General features: G+C 41.7%; 1 protein-coding gene across 2 annotated transcripts in view; it reads right to left on the minus strand.

Annotated features, from left to right (window-relative positions):
- LOC123582543 (protein FAM169B-like) overlaps positions 1-18,781 on the minus strand; it is a 91,205-nt gene that overhangs the window by 19,146 nt on the left and 53,278 nt on the right. For both annotated transcript variants that reach the window (XR_006704452.1, XM_045448753.1), the window contains exon 5: positions 15,753-15,930. Coding sequence is in view for 1 of the 2 variants with exons in the window: in XM_045448753.1 (XP_045304709.1) it covers positions 15,753-15,930 (178 nt within the window). In the remaining variant the exon portion in view is untranslated. The remainder of the gene's footprint in view (positions 1-15,752; positions 15,931-18,781) is intronic.

Genomic DNA, 18,781 nt, shown 5'->3' on the forward strand with positions numbered 1-18,781 from the left:
GGAACATGCAGAGTAGCCTTGATCAGTGACAACCAAGGAAATTATTTGCTGAGAACACTTGCATTTGGTTTAGGACTTCAGATCAGTGGCCATTTGCTGGAAGAGTACAAGAAAAACATTGAATTCCTAAAGCTACTTAGAATCAGATGACTTTATGTTCAGGGATAGGTAACTCTTACCTAACCGAGTTGAATGTTTGTTTCAGCGCCATATGGAATAACGACTCTCAGTGGCTTTCCCCCCTCCCCCATTTTTTTTTTCTGGAAACATGTGAGACACAATGTCGGCTGTTCCCAGCTATCTTTCTTGGCTCCTTTTGGTCATTCTCTCAATGTGCATTAAGTTCTTCTATCAACCACCATTAAGGTCTGGTACATCAACACTAAAAACTGATCACTGTAGAAAGGAAAATCCCGTTGCAAGTTTCACCTTAACATGTTTGAAAGTCTGAAAGCAGAACTTGCCTTGTAAGTTAAGTAAGTGAGTAAGTAAATAAATAAATAAATAAATAAGAACGGACTGATGATCTGAATAGACACTTCTTCAAAGAAGACAAATGGTTAACAATCAGGGGAAAGATACTCAACATCATTAGCCATTAGGAAAATGAAAATGAAAACCACAATGAAATGCTACTTTTGACCTACCATAAAAATGGCTATAATCAAAAAGACAAGCAATAATAAGTGGTGACAAGATGTGGAGAAATTGAAACTGTCACATAATGCGGATGGGAATGTATAATGGTAAGGCCACTTGCTCAAATAATTTGACAGTTTCTTAAAGTTAAACATACGCTTATCAAATGAACCACCAATTCTATTCCTAATACATGCTACAATTTGGATGAACCTCAAAAACATTAAGTAAAAGAAGCCAGACACAAAAGACCACATATCGTATCATTCCATCTAGATGAAATGTCCAGGAAACACAAATTGATGGAGACGGAGAGCAGATAGGGGATTGCCTAGAGCTGGGATGGAAACACAGATTGACAGTAAACAGGCTACTTTCTGGGGTAATGGAAATATCCAAAATCTGGATGGTGGTGATGGTTACACAACTCTCTAAATTTTTTAGAAATCACTTACCATCGGCGAATTTTACGGGGCGTAAAATTATCCATCTATGAAACTGATGTTTAAAAGATACAATGATGGGCACCTGGGTGGTTCAGTCGGTCAAGCGTCCAACTTCAGCTCAGGTCATGATCTCATGGTTCATAGGCTCGAGCCCCACATCAGGCTCTGTGCTGACAGCTCAGAGCCTGGAGCCTGCTTCGGATTCTGTCTCCCTCTCTCTCTTCCCCTACCCTGCTCGCGGTCTGTCTCACTCTCTCAAAAATAAATTACCATTAAAAACATTAAAAAAATAAAAATAAAAAATAAAAGATACAATGAATTGTATTTAAAATGATATGGAGGGGCGCCTGGGTGGCGCAGTCGGTTAAGCGTCTGACTTCAGCCAGGTCACAATCTCGCGGTCCGTGAGTTCGAGCCCCGCGTCAGGCTCTGGGCTGATGGCTCAGAGCCTGGAGCCTGTTTCCGATTCTGTATCTCCCTCTCTCTCTGCCCCTCCCCCGTTCATGCTCTGTCTCTCTCTATCCCAAAAATAAATAAACGTTGAAAAAAAAAATTTATTAAAATGATACGGAGTTACATGAAAAGGATACAATCAAGTGTAGAAAGAGAAAAATAGTAATCTCACAGTGGAGAAACCCATCAGATACCCCCTTCGGTGACCAAGGTGAACATCGCCAACAGTAAATGTAGGTATCATGTGCCTTCATGTTTGATGTGAGCATGTGAGGACAAGGACACTTCACTTTCCCCCAAACTCATATCCTAGGATAATCATGCGAAAATATCAGACAGACCTAAGTTAAGGAACATTCCACAAATCCCCTGACCAGTACTCCTCAAATGTGTACAGGTCATGAAAGACAAGGAGACCCAAGAAATGGTTACAGATTAAATGAGGAAACTAAGGAGGTATGAAAAATATAGGCAAGGTGGTATCCTGGATCAGACCCAATAAGAGAAAAAGGACATTGCTGAAAAATTAACCAACGTAAAAAAAAAATTAACCAACGTTAATTTCTTAGTATTCATCCCTATACTGTGGTTACTGTGGTTACATAAGATGTTACCAGCAAGGGGAGGTAGGTAAAGGGTATTTAATAGGAACTCTCTGAACTATCTTTACAACTTTTCCATAAATCTAAAATTATTTCAAAATGAAAAGCTGGGAGAGACTAGGGGGCAGAAGAAACAAAAGCACTCCACCAGCTCTTTCTAAAGGCCAATCACACCTTCAGGCCAGTCAAATAAAATCTTTCTTCTAACATCAATTCCCAAAGCCAAAGAATTGGCTTGGGTTGGCTTGGCTTGGCTTGGCTTGGCTTGGCTTGGCATGGGGCACAGGCAATGAGCTTGCTGTAGGCCAATGAACTCTCCACTCATAATCAGAATAGAAAGTCCAAGGAAATCATGCCACATAGCATGGAACAGTTGGTAAGAACCCCAGCAGTGATTTCATTCATTCTACCCATTTCACAGACATGACAGCTAACAGGGTCAAGAAAGGTGAAAACACACACACACACACACACACACACACACACACACACACACACACAAAGGGCTTGGCTCCTTTCTGTCAGTAACAATTGCCCAACTACCTCTCCTCAGCTCACAAAGAGTCTATTGATCCCACAGCAAATTCAGACCAACCCACACCACCAAAGTAACTGATGGCAGAACAGAGTCAAGAACCAAGACCTCTGGTGTCCCCTTCCTTCCTTCTGGCTGCTCCATGTCCAATATTGCCTTCAATGGCTACACAGGTTGTCTATACCTAACAACACTTAGAAGAGTAAAGCATATTCCAGATGGGCACTGTTCAAAATTGGAATAAAGATGCTATCTCTCAGGCAAATTTAAATATCCAGAAAGGTCTTTTACCTGAGGATAACTGGTCCTGAAAAAAAAGGTCATGGGAACAGATCCATTGAGTCCACAATTCATAGTAAATGGTGGGAGTAACAAAACAAGACAAGACAAACAAAAAAACTATGGTAAAGCACAAACCAGTCAGAATGACCAGCCCAAGGACAACCAGGTGCCTTAGTCGGCTGGGCGTCAGACTCTCGATCTCGCTTCAGGTCATGATCTCACGTTTCATGGGTTCAAGCCCCATGGTGGGCTCTACGCTGACAGCATGAAGCCTGCTTGGAATTCTCTCTCCCTCTCTCTCTGTCCCTACCCCATTCATGCTCTCTCTCTCTCAAAATAAATAAGTAAACTTAAAAAAAAAAAGAATGGCCAACCCAATTGGCTAAAATGGCAGTAGGATGAGATTATTTTAACCATAAATGCTGACAGGAAAAAAAAATAAGAAAAGATGAAAATTAACAAGCCAAGCATCAGAATTTGAAAGGTTAGAAGAGAAGAGAAGAGAGACCCAAAGATAATAAAGGGAAGGAGACAAGGAGGATAGAAATTTATAAAATAGAACACAAAAATATAACACGAACTATTTAAAAAAAAAAAAAGAGTTGCTAAAGTAAGAAAAAATGAATACCCCATACATAAAGCACATTAGGAATTAAAATAAAGATATCACTATGGATGTGGCAGAAATTTCAAAGGTAAGAGAATACAATAAATAACTATGCCAATAAACTTGAAAAGAGAGGAAAAGGACAAATTCCTAGGATAAAACAAGCCATCAAAACTGATTAAAAATAAAAAAATAAAAAAAAACAGACAAACTAACCTGTCCTATGAGCATTGAAAACATGGAATCAGAAGTTTCAACCTCTCCCACACTGAACACACCAGGCCAGGTGGCTTTAACTTCTATCTTAGGTTGGTAGAACTTCTTACCAACCTTCCAGAGGAAAGCCTTCCAGAGAACAAAGAGAGAATATTCTCCAGCCCCATCTATGAGTATAGTACAACTTTTTAAGGAAAAAGAAAGAATGACCAAGGATAGGAAAAATAACAGTAATTCTTGAACATAAAATAAAAAAGCTTAACCCAGTATTAACAAACTGAATTCAACAGGGTACACAAAGTTAACTTAGATCGCTGTAAGGGGCTGGATTCTCTGCTCACCACCCTGGCTGTTCCTGAAGTATGCATGACCGGTAAGGTATCTACGATGAAACCATGACCAAGGGGCATGAACTAACACTGCACATAATGATGACTTTACCTTCAACAGCCTGGGAGGACCTGAAGAAGATACCTCTGAGAGAAGGAGACAAAACCTAACAGACTGAACGATGTGATGCCAACAGACTGTCCACTAAAAATACACACCCAACAAAACACAGAAAAAAGACCAGGAGGGTTACTTCACAAAGACAGGAGTGAATTCTTGGAATACCTAAGACAGAATTCACAGATGGTGCACCATGGGCAAATGATAGCAACAGGCAGCCAGAAAGTAATGGAAGAAACTGTATCTGCTTCAAAGAGAGAGATTTGTCAGAAGGAAGATATAACAGGCAGGTGGCAAGACAACAGTCACAGCATATTCCCACTGCCGGCTGTTTTTGAGAACTGAGATCTGGGCACCAGGAAAGTAATGATGTGGGGCCGCAAGGCACAAAATAACCAAGTGCCTGGCCAAAAGCAATGCTGCTCTTGGTGCATTTCCTTTTGCAAAGTAGCATTTGTGGGGGCTATGAAGCATCTGCCCAGGTCTGTCCTGTTAAACATAAGAAAATCTGTATCCGGGGTGCCTGGGTAGCTCAGCTGGTTAAGCATCCAACTTTGACTCAGGTCATGATCTCACAGTTCATGAGTTTGAGCCCCATGTCTGGCTTTTCACTGACAGTGCAGAGCCTGCTTGGGATTCTCGCTCCTTCTCTCTCTCTCTCTCTCTGCCCCTCCCCCACTCTCTGTCTCCCTCTCTCTCTCTCAAAATAAATAAAATAAATTTTTAAATAAAAAAATAGATAAACTTAAAGAAAATCTGTATCAGTAATTCGCCTCCTTTAGAGATTACAGGAGAAAGAACCACTCCAGTTCAACATTACGCTGGACCCTGCACATTATCCACTCCATATGGCATAAAATACAGAAAAGTTATAAAAGCAAAAGAAACTACTGAGAAATTATAAAACTAAGAGGGAAAGTTTTGCAAGGTCAGCGGACATAAGACCAACACGTAAGATGGAGGTGGCATTTCTATCTACGAACATCAATCAGAAAATAGGCTTTAAACTAAAATGATATTTTGTAGCCACAGGATCAGCAACCACAACAAACCTGGACAATACCAATGCTGATAAAGACGTGAAGAAACAAAAACTTTTTGCAGGTGACGGCATACATGCGTACAGCCATTTTGGAAGACAGCCATGCACCTCGTGGGGAAGTGGAGGGTATGACTCACCTACAGCTAGCAGTTCCTCTCGTAGGTATACACCCTCAAGCAGCGTTGATCAAATATTTTCTCATTATCACCAACCTAACGAGCCTTCAGAGGCATTTCCTCCTAATCGCCAACCCCCCCCCCCACCCACCCACCAAATTAAATACCAAGGAATAAGGCTTTGTTGGGTTGAGGTTTGGAGAGCCACAGACCACTGTATTATCTATGATTCTTTTGCTCCCCAAGAAAGAATGGTTTAGCTTGTTGGGGTCAATACCAACCCACTGAAAATGCATGCCTTGGATGAGTGGTTCTAAAACCTCAGAGGGTCGATGGGATCACTTGGAGGGCTTGTTAAGACAGATTGCTAGGCTCCACTCCACCGCCAGGGTTTCTGATGCAGCAGGTCTTGGACGGAGCCTGAGGGTTCCTGGAGCCCATAACAAGTGAGCAGCACAAACTGGGTGCTGGAGCATGCCATCTGTTACGCATGATCCTCTGTGCAGTAACGAAGGGCTGCCTGGTGGTCTTGACCGGAAGTATCCAGGCCAGACTAAGCCTTCATAAACAGGATGGATTACGATGGGGTGTCTACCCAGCCCACAGTCCTTTAAAACGGCCCCTGCCCCAGCCTCAGTTAAGGAATGAAGGTTAGGTGGCCATATCTAGACCATGAAAGCCAGTCCACCCATCCACAGTCAGTTGAGCGGAGAGGTGGACCCATGGTCCACCAGAAACCAATCCACAGGCCAGCTGGACCAATCTGATTCTTTTGAGGGAACTTAAAATAAAGTAAAACTAGGACTACAATAGATCTTGGCCCTTTAAGGCAGTACAGGTAGAGGCCCAGTGGGCATCATGGCAAACTCAAGTCAAGGTTACGAGGAAGAAGGAGGGGCGCCGAGGTGACTCAGTTAAGCGTCCAACTCTTGATTTTGGTAAAGGTCATGATCTCACGGTTCATGAGTTTGAGCCCCACAACGGGCTCTGCACTGACAGTGTGGAGCTTGCTTGGGATTCTCTCTCTCTCTCTCTCTCTCTCTCTGCCCCTCCTCTCTCTCTCTCTAAACAAATAAATTTTAAAAAGTTAAAAAGAGGAAGCAGGAGACGTAAGTGTGTGAAGGAAGCTGTTTGCAAGGATAAACGTGCAGCAGCCACTGATACATATCCCAGCATGAGAAGGCAGGCTGTGTCCCGTGCTCTTCCCTGCAGACTCCAACACCCCATCTTCAGGCGCACAAGGGGACCCCCATTCCTCACAACAGCAGCCCGTGTCTCATCGGGCAGCAGCGTCAGTACCTGGACCAACACCACGCTCTCGCCACGCACGCCACTTTGGCTACTTATGATTCCACCGAAGTCCAGAAGATGGCACGAGGGGGTCCTGCCTGACGACACAACCCCGCAGGAGGTGCCTGGGGCACTGGGCATCTGGGGGAGGGGGAAGAGAAGAAGCCCACCCCTCTGCCCCCCTGCGAGGAGCAGGGCAGCCGAGGCCACTTCATGGCATCGCTGCCGTCACCCATGCCTGTCTGGATTGCAAATCACCTAATTTAATGCTTTTTAAGTGCCGCTCCTGGTTTTATGATTTGCATTAGCGTCGGGCTTTCAGGAATCTGAAATATAAAGCTGTTCTTTTCAGATTTTTATACAAAAGCAAAATACTTCCCAGCTTGGCCTTAAATTGGCCAGCTCTCCACTTACAGTCTGGTATTTTCTTCCCTTGAATGCTAACAGTCTTGTGGACTAGTGGTTTGAGAACAGAAGTTAAAGTAAAACCTCATTAGTTTTGATTATCTGGGGCTGGGGGAGAAGTTCAACATAAAATAGTGAAATGGCTGAAGTGTCAATATTTCTTAAGAAAGGCAATCACTGAACGGCCAAATGAAGGGAGAAATTCAAACCAGCCTGTAAAGAAAATGGTCCCAAAGAGAGGTCTACCTGAAAAGATCTCATTCGGTCTGTACAAAGGCACTTGTTTCAAACTGAATGTGCTCCTCAGCAATACAGAGGCACAAACTACTGATCTACACGTGGACTTGGATGAATCTCAAAGCCATTATGCTGAGCGAAAACAGTCTCAAAATTTTACAAACTATATGATTCCATTATGTGACATTCTAGAAAAGACAATACTATAGTGATGGAGAACAAAGCAGTGGTTGCTGGGATTTCCTGTGGTGGCAGGGAGGGTAGCGGATGACTAGGGATAACATGAAAGAGGTTTTGAGGGATGGTGGATTTTATTCTGTATTTTTTTTTTCTTTTTGAGAGAGAGAGAGAGAGAGAGTACAAGCAGGGGAGGGGCAGAGGGAGAGGGAGGGAGAGAATCGTAAGCAGGCTTCATACTCAGCATGGAGTGTAACGCAGGGCTCAATGTCACAACTGTGAGATCATGACCTGAGCCAAAATCAAGAGTCATATGCTTAACCGACTCGGCCACCCAGCCGTCCCATTCTGTATTTGAATTATGGTTGTGGTTACATGAATCTATACATAAGTCAAAATTCATAGAACTGTAAAGCCAAAAAAAGGGTCAATTTTATTGTCTGATAAATTTTTTAAATACTTAAAAGTATGTGCCAAGAATGTGCCTAGAAACAATGCATACTTTTTTTTAATGTTCATTTATTTTGGAGAGAAACAGAGACAGAGACAGAGAGACAGAGAGTAGGGGAGGGGCAGAGAGAGAGGGAGATACAGAATCTGAAACAGGCTCCAGGCTCTGAGCTGTCAGCACAGAGCCCAACGCGGGGCTGGAACCCACAAACCTCAAGATCGTGACCTGAGCCGAAGTCAGATGCTTAACCAAAGTCAGATGCTTAAATAGGTGAACCCTGGCCCCTGTGATCCAACTGATGCAATGAATCTGCACATTTTCTCTTCCTCTCAGAATGAAATTATACACTGAAGCCCAGTTTGAGCTAAGTTAACAGATATTCTGAATCCAAAGGATCTAATCTCATGAAGAGAAATTGTAGCGGTACAAAGTTGAGAAGGATGCCATGTGCTATGCCCATACCCTAAGCACCAACACGAAAACCATACATAATGCCACACGGCAAGCACCAAAGACAAAGCCGAGACTGACGAAACAACCGTTCTGAACTTGTTACTACAAACTCCTCCTGTGGTCCACTACTCCACATGTATCTGCCAGTGGTTTTTCATAAATCATGTGTGCAAATAATAAAGCATAATAAAATAGATCTATTCCCTTTCTAAATTATGGGGGTTTTTGGCCTACTTGGATGCTGCTGGTATCAATCATTTCTTAATTTATCAAAATAAATCCCTCTCTCAGATTATGTCTTAGAAAGACATGGGAAAGATAGGAAAAAAAATTCTATGATCCATACCTGAACAGAGTCCCCAGCAGATAACGGTGATGGAATGAAATGCTCATGCAAATCCCCACATGTAATAACTGTTTAAGAAATGTATTTAAGAAATCATTGAAAGATAACACAGGGCACCCAAAAGCACATAGGGGCCAGAGGAAAATTTAATTTCAGGAAATTGTGACTGGAATAGGGAAGACCTATGAGTTTGCAGCTTACTGGCCATGAGTAACTCAACCCCCAATGCTACAGAAAACATTGGTGGGAAAAGTTGAAATGCTACCAGCTAAAGTGTCAGAGATCAGATTCGGAATTAGGAAAGCAGTTGGGAATTTATTTTATTATTATTTTTTTAATGTTTATTTTTTGAGAGAGACAGAGAGTAGGAGCGGGGGAGGAGGAGAGAGAGAAGAGGACAGAGGATCTGAAGAAGGCTGTGTGCTGACAGCAGAGAGCCTGATGCAGGGCTCAAACCCACGAACAGTGAGATCATGACCTGAGCCATAGGCAGACGCTTAACCGACTGAGCCACCCAGGCGCCCCTGAAAGCAGTTGGGAATTTAAAGGGAAAGACCTAGCAGCAGGAGAACGACAGAATGAGCTAGACTCAAATTCTGAGCAACAGCCCAAATCCTTGGCTTATAGCTGACCTACACATAAGCGAAGGAGCCCCCAGGGAACCCAACAAGAAAAAAGTCAAAGACCAGAAAGATATCCACTTTCAAAAAAAATGGAACTACACAGGATCAAATCATCTGTGAGTTTGATGCTTTTCTCAACCATAAACATTCCTCAACTGAGGCAGCTCAAGTGGCAGAGAGCTGAAGCCAAATGGGCTTGAACAGTGAAAGTACAGAGCCCCAAGCCAGCAGGAGCAGGAAACAACAACAACAACAACAACAACAACAACAACAACGAAATACCAACAACAACAAAAAAACAAAAAACAACAACAACAAACCCTCAGGAGAGGTAAGCTAAATCCAAATCTTTGACCACTGAATCTGCAGCCACAGGGAAGATCCCTACAGGGCTAGGCTAAAGAAACAGCCACAGGAAGTCAAACAAACAGATGTTAACAGCTGCACATCACAAAGGAGACAAAGTCTATTGTTTGAATCCAGGCAAATTGAATGATTACTAGGTCAAAAATCTAAAAATCCTGAGAAAACACACGCACACAATAGCTATAATGTTGGTATACTATAGCTGCAACATCTAATTTTCAACTAAAAATTATTCAACATGAAGAAAACAGGAAAGTGTGACCCATACTCAGGACAAAAAAAAAAAAGGCAGTCAATATAACTCACTTTAAATAGACCTAGATGTTGGATTTTGCAAAGGCCTCAAAACAGCTTTACAAATATATTCAAAGAATTAAAATAATTCAAAAAATTAAAGGGAAATATATAGAAAATCTCAACAGAGAAATGGCAACTACAAAATAATATATAAATTCTAGAGTTAAAAGTATAACTAAAAATTTTCAATGGCTCAACAACAAATTGGGAGACAGCAGATGAACTTGAATATATACCAGTAGAAATTACCCAACAAAGAGAGAAAAATGTTTGAAGAAAAATAACAAAACCTCTAAGACACAACTTAAGACATTATGAAGTACCTCACATACATACAACTAGAACCCCAGGAAAGGAAGAATGAAAGCAGCATAAAAAACAAATTGAAGAAATAATGGCCAAAAACTTCCAAAAGATGGTAAAAAAATTAAAGATTCAAGGAACTCAACAAACCCCCAAAAAGATAAACAAAAATAAAATCATTCCTACCTATACCACAGTCAAACTACAAAAAAAAGCAGTCAGACAAAAACTATGTGTTATGTATGAGGGAATAACAATAAATAACTGGATGACTTCTCACCAGAAACTATGAAAGCCAGAAGAAACTGGAAAAACATATTAAAAGCACTTAAGGGAAAAAAAAAAGCTTTCATTAATAATTCTGTATCCAGCTAAACTATCCTTCAAATATGCCCATGAAATAAAATATATTTTCAGTAAACAAAGACTGTTTTTTTGTTGCCAACAGAACTGCACTACAACAAATTCTAAAAGAAGTACTTTAGCCTGTAGGAAAAATGACACTGGATGGCAACTGGGACCTATATTAAAAACGTTTTTCTAAATGGGGCACCTGGGTGGCTCCGTCGGCTGGGCGTCCGACTTCAGCTCAGGTCATGATCTTGCGGTTCGTGGGTCGAGCCCCGCATTGGGCTCTGTGCTGACAGCTCAGAGCCTGGAGCCTGCTTTGGATTCTGTATCTCCCTCCCTCTCTCTCTGCCCTCCCCCACTCACACTCTGTCTTTGTCTCTCTCAAAAATAAATAAATGTTAAAAAATTTTTTCAAAAAAATTTTTTCCTAAAAGTAAGTATGTGAATAACTATTTTAACTATATTTTTCTTTTATTTTTTAATCTCTAAAAGATATAACTACTTTATTAAAAACTATTAATCAACATTGATAGGTTTATAAAATAAACAGATCTAATATATAACAATACTCTACGTAAATAAAATGAGGGGTAAACAAAAATACACCGTTGCAAGATTTCTATATTTTACCTTAAGTAATTCAATATTAACTCTAAGTAAATTGGGAAAAGTTTAAGACGTATATGTAATCCTGGAGCAACATCTAAAAAATTTAAAATGCAAAAATATAGAACTAGAAAGCTAACAGAGAAATTAACATGAAATACTAAAAAACATCTGATTAAAATAAAAGAAGATATAAAGGAGGAACAGAGGAACAAAAAAAACCAGAAAACACAAAACAAACTGCAAAAGGAAAGGCCTCAGTACAACCAAATCAATAAATAAATGTAAACGGACTAACATCCCAATCAAAACATAGACATTATTTTTCTTAGATGAAGGAGAGAAAGCGCATTCGCGCATTAGCAGGCAGGGGCAATGGGAGAGGGAGAGAGAACCTCAAGCAGGTTCCATGCTCAGCATAGAGCCAGATGTGGGCCTCCACCCCACGACCCAGGATCGTGACCTGAGCCGAAATCAAGAGTGGGACCCTTAACTGACTGAGCTACCCAGGTGTCCCAAAAGCACTGGGGCACTTTTAAGACTAGATTTAAAACCAAAGAGTCAATTGTATGCTGTCAATAAAATATATTCTTCAAATAATAAAGACATAAACAGACTAAACATAAAAAGCTACAAAGAATGTATTCCATGCAAACAGTAACTATAATAAAAATGAAGTGGCTATATATTAATATCAAACAAAATAGACTTTATAATAGATATTAGTGAAGACAATGGGAACTTCAAAACAATAAGATGGTCAATACATCAGATGGGTAGAACAATTATAAATATAGATTTGACTGATAACAAAGCTTCAAAACACATAAAGTAAAAACTGATAGAACTAAAATGAGGAAAAGATTAATTCATAATCATAAAGTCTTCAACAAACTCTGAAATTGATAGAACTAGACAAAAAATATCAGTAACAGTGCAGAAAATCTGAATGATATTATCAATCACCTTAACCCAACTGACATTTCCAGAACACTAAACCAATACCTGCAGAATACACACATTCCTTCAAGTCCACAGGGAATGTCTACCAATATAGACCATATACTGGGCCATTACACAACTCTCAATAGTTTTTAGAATATTAAAATGTAACGGACTACATTCTCATACTGCAACAATTCAATTAGAAACCAATAAATAAATAAATAAATAAATAAATAAATAAATAAATAAAATATCTGGAATAGCCCCCAAATATCTGGAAATTAAAAACCACTTTAAAACAACTCATAAAAATGACAACGTAAACTAGAAAATATTTGAACTGAATAATAATGAAAAGTGGTAAACTGATAAGACAGACTTCATCAAACTATTAAAACGTTTGCTCTTTGAAAAATACTGTTGTGCCAAAATGAAAATGTTTTCCAATACATTATCTGATAAAGAACTTACATCTATAACATGTGGAGAAACCACGAAGCTCAATAATAAGCAAATGGCCCGGTTAAAGAAATGGACTAGGGGCGCCTGGGTGGCGCAGTCGGTTAAGCATCCGACTTCAGCCAGGTCACGATCTCGCGGTCCGTGAGTTCGAGCCCCGCGTCGGGCTCTGGGCTGATGGCTCAGAGCCTGGAGCCTGTTTCCGATTCTGTGTCTCCCTCTCTCTCTGCCCCTCCCCCGTTCATGCTCTGTCTCTCTCTGTCCCAAAAATAAATAAAACGTTGAAAAAAAAAAAATTAAAAAAAAAAAAAAAAAAGAAATGGACTAAAATATTTAATGACTCTCATACATTGCTGCGGGCAGTATCTATATAATTATTCTAACAGAAATAGTTTTATTCTCTCTCTAAAACTACGCTAATCAAGCAACGGCAGGTATTAAAAAAAAAAAAAAAGATCTAAGGTGTACTTCATGAAGCAGACCATCGGGAACCCCTGTGGTACCATCAGACTTATACATGCAGTGGCCAATAACCAAGGCAAACTGGAGTTTGAGAAGGGTCAGTCCTGAAACGGTTTCTTTCTGAAACAGAGAAGCTGTCCCCTGAAGACAGAACCAAATGCTTTGAGCAGAATGAGGCCATTGAGGCAGTCCTTGATGCATGGCACAGGAAGGCCAATGTTGGGGAGATTACAAAGTGAATTTTCATGGTGGATGGCCATCTCTATGAACTTGATGGACGAATGCCTTTTCTGGTAAACCAGCTGCGAAGGTCTGCAGAGAATTCACTGAGCGTGAGCAAGGGGAGGTCCACTTTTCTGCTGTGGCACTCTGCAAGACAGCCTGATGCCCTAGGGGAGGGACATAGCTTTTATCACCCCTCTTCCGTTCAGCATGGAACCTGTCCCCACAATGCAGTCTAAAATGTTTCAGTACTTGTGGAACACAGCTGTTCTCCTTTGGTTTTGTAGATACCCTCTTAACCTCATCCACACCCAAACACCAGCAGAGTTCAGTTGTCGATCAAGCAAAGTTTGATAGAAGCTTCAGATGGCGAAGCATTCTCCCCCAGTGTAGGTATTGTACCTCAATAACTAATGTTTTAAATGGCTACTTTGGTTTGTACCTGTAAGTTAAGGCCTTGGATGTGGTTTAATTGTTTGTCCTTAAAAGAAATGAAACTTTTCTGCTGATTAATATAAAAAATTGAAAAAAGAAAAAGTTTTAATTGGCAATGTGTACCAGAAGTCTGTATTTTCTTTATTTGATTTTATACTGGTTTGGTACTTCCCAAATGCAATAAATTGTTGAGTAACTAAAAGTCAATTGCCACTTAAAAGATCAGCTCATGGATGAAAACAACATGACCCAGGAAGCAGCTTCAGAGAACTTTCCACCAAATTCGTGGAATTCATCAAAAATGAAGAGGAAGCAGAAATCCAAGCACCTTAGTCTGATCATCGGACTCAGCTTGACATCTTAAGGTCCTCCCCTTCACTCTGAGGTCTGGGTCTGCTTTGGGAAGAACGAGGCAGCCACAACCGACCTGTCCTTCATCCTCACAAAACGACCCCTGCTTTATCGCTGCTACAAGGTGCAACAGAAGGTGCTGGAGAGATAAGATCACACACTCCTTTCACCCCATTGCTGTGGTTCTCACACATCAAGGTGGGATCTGTTAACCATTTTCACTATGAGTAGGATGTCTATGGCACAAATGATACCGTGACAGATTTAAGACCAGCCATATATCAGAAAATGAAAGAGGGGGCACCTGGGTGGCTCAGCTGGTTAAGCGTCCGACTTCAGCTCAGGTCATGATCTCACAGTCCATGGGTTCAAGCCCCGCATCAGGCTCTGTGCTGACAGCTCAGAGCCTGGAGCCTACATCAGATTCTGTGTCCCCTCGCTTCTCTCTTTGCCCCTCTCCTGCTCATGCTCTGTCTCGCCCTGTCTCTCAAAAATAAATAAGTGTTAAAAAAAAATGTTTAGAAAGTGAAAGAGGAATTAATTACAAAAAGTTTCCCTTCCATTTTAATTATTCTCTGGATCCCTTGGTCTATCAAAAATAAATGACTAAAGAACAGAGCCACTTGGAAAAGCAAAATGGTGCACTGAAATCCAAGAGTAAATGGCTATGGTGATCAAAGGAGCGGAAAGACACAGGTACTTAAGTGTGTATGAGTGACCTTGACAAATAATTGACTAAAGGAGTTGTTTGCATGGGAAACTGGTCATCTCACACTGAGCTGGGGGGAAAAAAGGGAGAAATGCAGATTTACTCCATTCTGGACAGGTGGATCAAACACACAATATGAATGTAGCTCAATACCACAATCAGCCTTTCGATCCCCTGAGAAAAACACTTAACTCAAGAGAACAGCATCTCTGTGGTGGTTCCCTGGGAAACTTCACTCTTGCTAAAATTTAGAACTCAATAAGAACTAAAGGAGAGAGCTGGGACCATTTGGATTAGAGATGTTGACAGCCTTTAAATATTCAAGAAACTATTAAAGAAAGCAACTTTAAAGACGAGAGCAATCCCTGAGGCAAAATGGTCCTAGTATCACACTCACTTCTTGTCACAGCCCCTAAAAAATAAGTCCCAGTATTTTACCCTAACCTTATTATCATGGCCGACCTCCCCCTCTTCTGAGGTAATGTCTATAAATCTTGGCATCCAGTGTGTTTTTTTCACCACATGTCAGCTGTTAGCAATGGTATTTTTCCTGACAGCTAATTGGTAACATTAAAGAAAAGAAATGAAGAGCACTGTGCTTGCAAAGTCATTTTACACCATTAACAGCAATAAGCATTTTATGAGGGACATGGCAATGCCTGCGAATCAAAAGGACACGCTTTTCACCCTATTTGCCAGTAGACTGAGAATTGAGAAAATGAAATCCATACCTTGGGTTTATTTACAGGACAGCTGAATTAGCAACACTTCCTGTGCCAGAAGATTCTCTCCAAGGAACACTTGTGCTAAGGGGGGTCCTCCGCAGCAGGCAGACATCGAGAGCCTCCCTCACCCCGAGGCCCACGTGTCCCTTACCTTTCCTTTTGGTTGTGTAAAACCCAACAGCTGCTCCATCCCGCCACAGAATTTTCGCTTGCTCCTTCACAGGGTGAGGTAAAAAAAACATGTCCCCATCATCCAAATTTCTCTCCAATCTTCCAAAAATAACGACGTTGAGAATGAAAAGCACAATCCTTTCCCCGAATGACTGAACCTTTGAGGTGGGGGGCGGGGGGTGGAGGGAGAAAAAGAAAGAAAGAACAAGCAAGTGAGAGAGGAAAATCACACGCGATAAATTTTGCACTTGGAATCAACCCCCGCTTCGGGGCCAGGTGTGTGCGCCATCATTACAGGATTCCTTCCGTGCTCAGGAGCCAAACTGTGAATCATAATTTCTCACAGAGGTTTTCACAACCCTGACCTTTCGCACCCATCGGCCTCCAGGAGTGAGGGGCAGTGCCAGAGGGGCCTCCTGGGTCCCCAGGGCCACAGATGTGGAATGTAAATAGAAAGAGAGAACAATCCTTTGCTGGTCAACAAAACAGGAAGTTACCTCTGGAAGGGGCCAGGCAAGCCAATTCAGCAGATTGACTAGACATGTCTGGAAATCATCCCACCCTCCATTTTTAACAACCGCCCCAGAATTCTGACCCTCAGAAGGAGGATAAAGAATTGCGGAAGATCAATGGCTACACCAAAAGCGGACGATTTTCAATGGCTTGTGATGTGATAGATCTGGAGCACACACTAGAGTCCCAATCTCAGAGACTTACTGGGGGTCAAGGCTCATCTTGTGGCTCATCTTGTTCTAAGGCAGTAACATGAAACCACTTCTTGCCCATCGCAATGTCACAAGTGAGGCATTTGTATGTGGTCAAGGTCAGGCCCACACAGAGTTTTAGCATTAACAAGTCAAAACGACTTTGCGCTCCTCTGCCTGTTAAAATCTTCTGCATTTGTATAGCCCACAGGTGGCAAATACGTGGCATAAACGGAGGCGTCCCACTCCTACACCCACGGCAGACATAGCTAATCGATCCCAGTCTGTGCGACTGAGCCCGGATACGGTCAGAGTCCTAACTGCAGTCCTCCGGGCAACCACCAGCAAACACTTGGGATGAACCCAATCGACTAATGAACAGAAAGCACTGCGCTCTGACAAGACCGCTATGTGACAGCCTACGTGTGTGGGTATTGGTCACCCCGTCCTATGCGTCACCACGAGATCAGCAATGCCATTAACTGGGCCGTGACTTCCACCCACAAGCTCCCATTCCATTGTCACCACACGCCAGGGAGGTCCTGATTCATAGGTAAGGAAATTGAAACTCAAAGAGGGTAAGTGACTACATGTATTGATTTCCCTGCCTCATTCCAAAGAGGACTTATGACAGCTGAATGAGGGCTCTGCCAGAGACAGGCAGGCTCAAAATAGGCCAGAGCTTCTGAGTCCCAGGCCCGTGCACCTGCTATAGCCCAGCTCATGGTTCCTTTCTGCATCTTCATGCATTAGAGCTAAGACTTGGCAGGGGCACCTAGGCAGCTCAGTTAAGCGCCCAAGTCTTGATTTCGGCTCAGGTCATGATCTCACGGTTTCATGAGTTTGAGCCCCGAGTCCAGCTCTGTGCTGACAGTTGCAGAGGGATTCCCTGTTTCCCTCTCTCTCTCTCTACCCCTCCCCCACTTGTGCGCACTCTCTCTCTCTCAAAATAAATAAACATTTAAAAAAAGAAAAAGAACTAAGACTTTGGGAAAGTTTCACATAAGTATCTATGCTTAGTTTTATATTGAATACTTTACCCCTTAAAATTTTATCATCATCACCATCATCACCATCATCGTCGTCATCTATGATACTGACTTTACAGCCTAGATTTGTGGGGAGCTCTTTAGCAACACCCAACCTCTTTGAGCCTCCGTTTCCTCCAGTGGTCAAGGGAGAAGATTGCCTAAGTGGTCCTTAAAACACTTGTTTTGGGGGGAGGGGAGGGGAAAAAAACACTTGTTTGCAAGTGTTCTGATAATAAAAACAAGGCAGCTTGCAGCACCCTAGCAAATGGCACAAAGTGTTCAGTGCCAATAAACTTATTAATTGGTCCAGAATGCAAAATAGTTCACCCTCATCTGGAGCCAAATCTTAAATGAGAAAAAGCTTTGTGAAAACCACACCAGCTGAACTCTGAGAAGCCACCCCAACTTTGTATCTCAGACAGTAGCAGGCCAAATCAAGTTCAGACTTTAAGAATAACTAGCTGGTCACGCAAAACCTGAGTGGGGTGATGTGGGAGGTTATATTTTTCAACTTACAAAGCCAAAAAGTTCAGAGGAAAGCCAGAAGAGAAAAGCAGATTGCATCTGGCAGAAGGGAAATATCCAATCAAAAACTGGCAGGAGAAAAAGGAGAAAAAGAAAAGGCACTTAATTCGTCCAATTTCATTACAGGGGGGAAAAAATGGGTGACATGTGATTCTGACTTAGAAACGTTTCTGAAAATACAAAACTGAGATCCAATTCTAATCCCTCAATTAGGAGCACTAATTATGTTAACAGAAAGAACATTAACCTTTTTTTTTCTTTTTGGTAATTTACAAAGAAGAGCTGGCTAAGAAACAAAATGTGATTAAAAGAAAAAAATAAATAAATGTCAAGACCTGAAGTTCTACAAATGGAAAGGGAAACTATCCACAGACAGTTGGGGACAGCTAGATCTTTACAACATGGTTCATTAAGTGCAAGTAACATCCAAGCTTCTTTCTGTTCACAACATAGGCCACATTTTCAGAAAATTTGGGGTTTTCTTCATCTAAACACAGAAGAATTGACACATGGAAGAAGTGACCACTCTTGTTCTCGAAAAAAAAAAAAATGATTTAAAGAGCAAATCAGACTCCTCCTGGCATTCAGAACACCCAGCCACTAAATACCATTGGCCCACCTGTGGAAAGGGACCAGCATAGAAACACAAACGGGTACACCAGGCCACCCCACTGGGTCCCCCACACACATTTGCTGAATCTCAAGCCATTTGCCAGTTTTGGGGGGGGGACGGTGGGACCCTTTTCAAA

The sequence above is a fragment of the Leopardus geoffroyi genome, chromosome B3, assembly GCF_018350155.1.
Source record: "Leopardus geoffroyi isolate Oge1 chromosome B3, O.geoffroyi_Oge1_pat1.0, whole genome shotgun sequence".
Classification (NCBI taxonomy): domain Eukaryota; kingdom Metazoa; phylum Chordata; class Mammalia; order Carnivora; family Felidae; genus Leopardus; species Leopardus geoffroyi.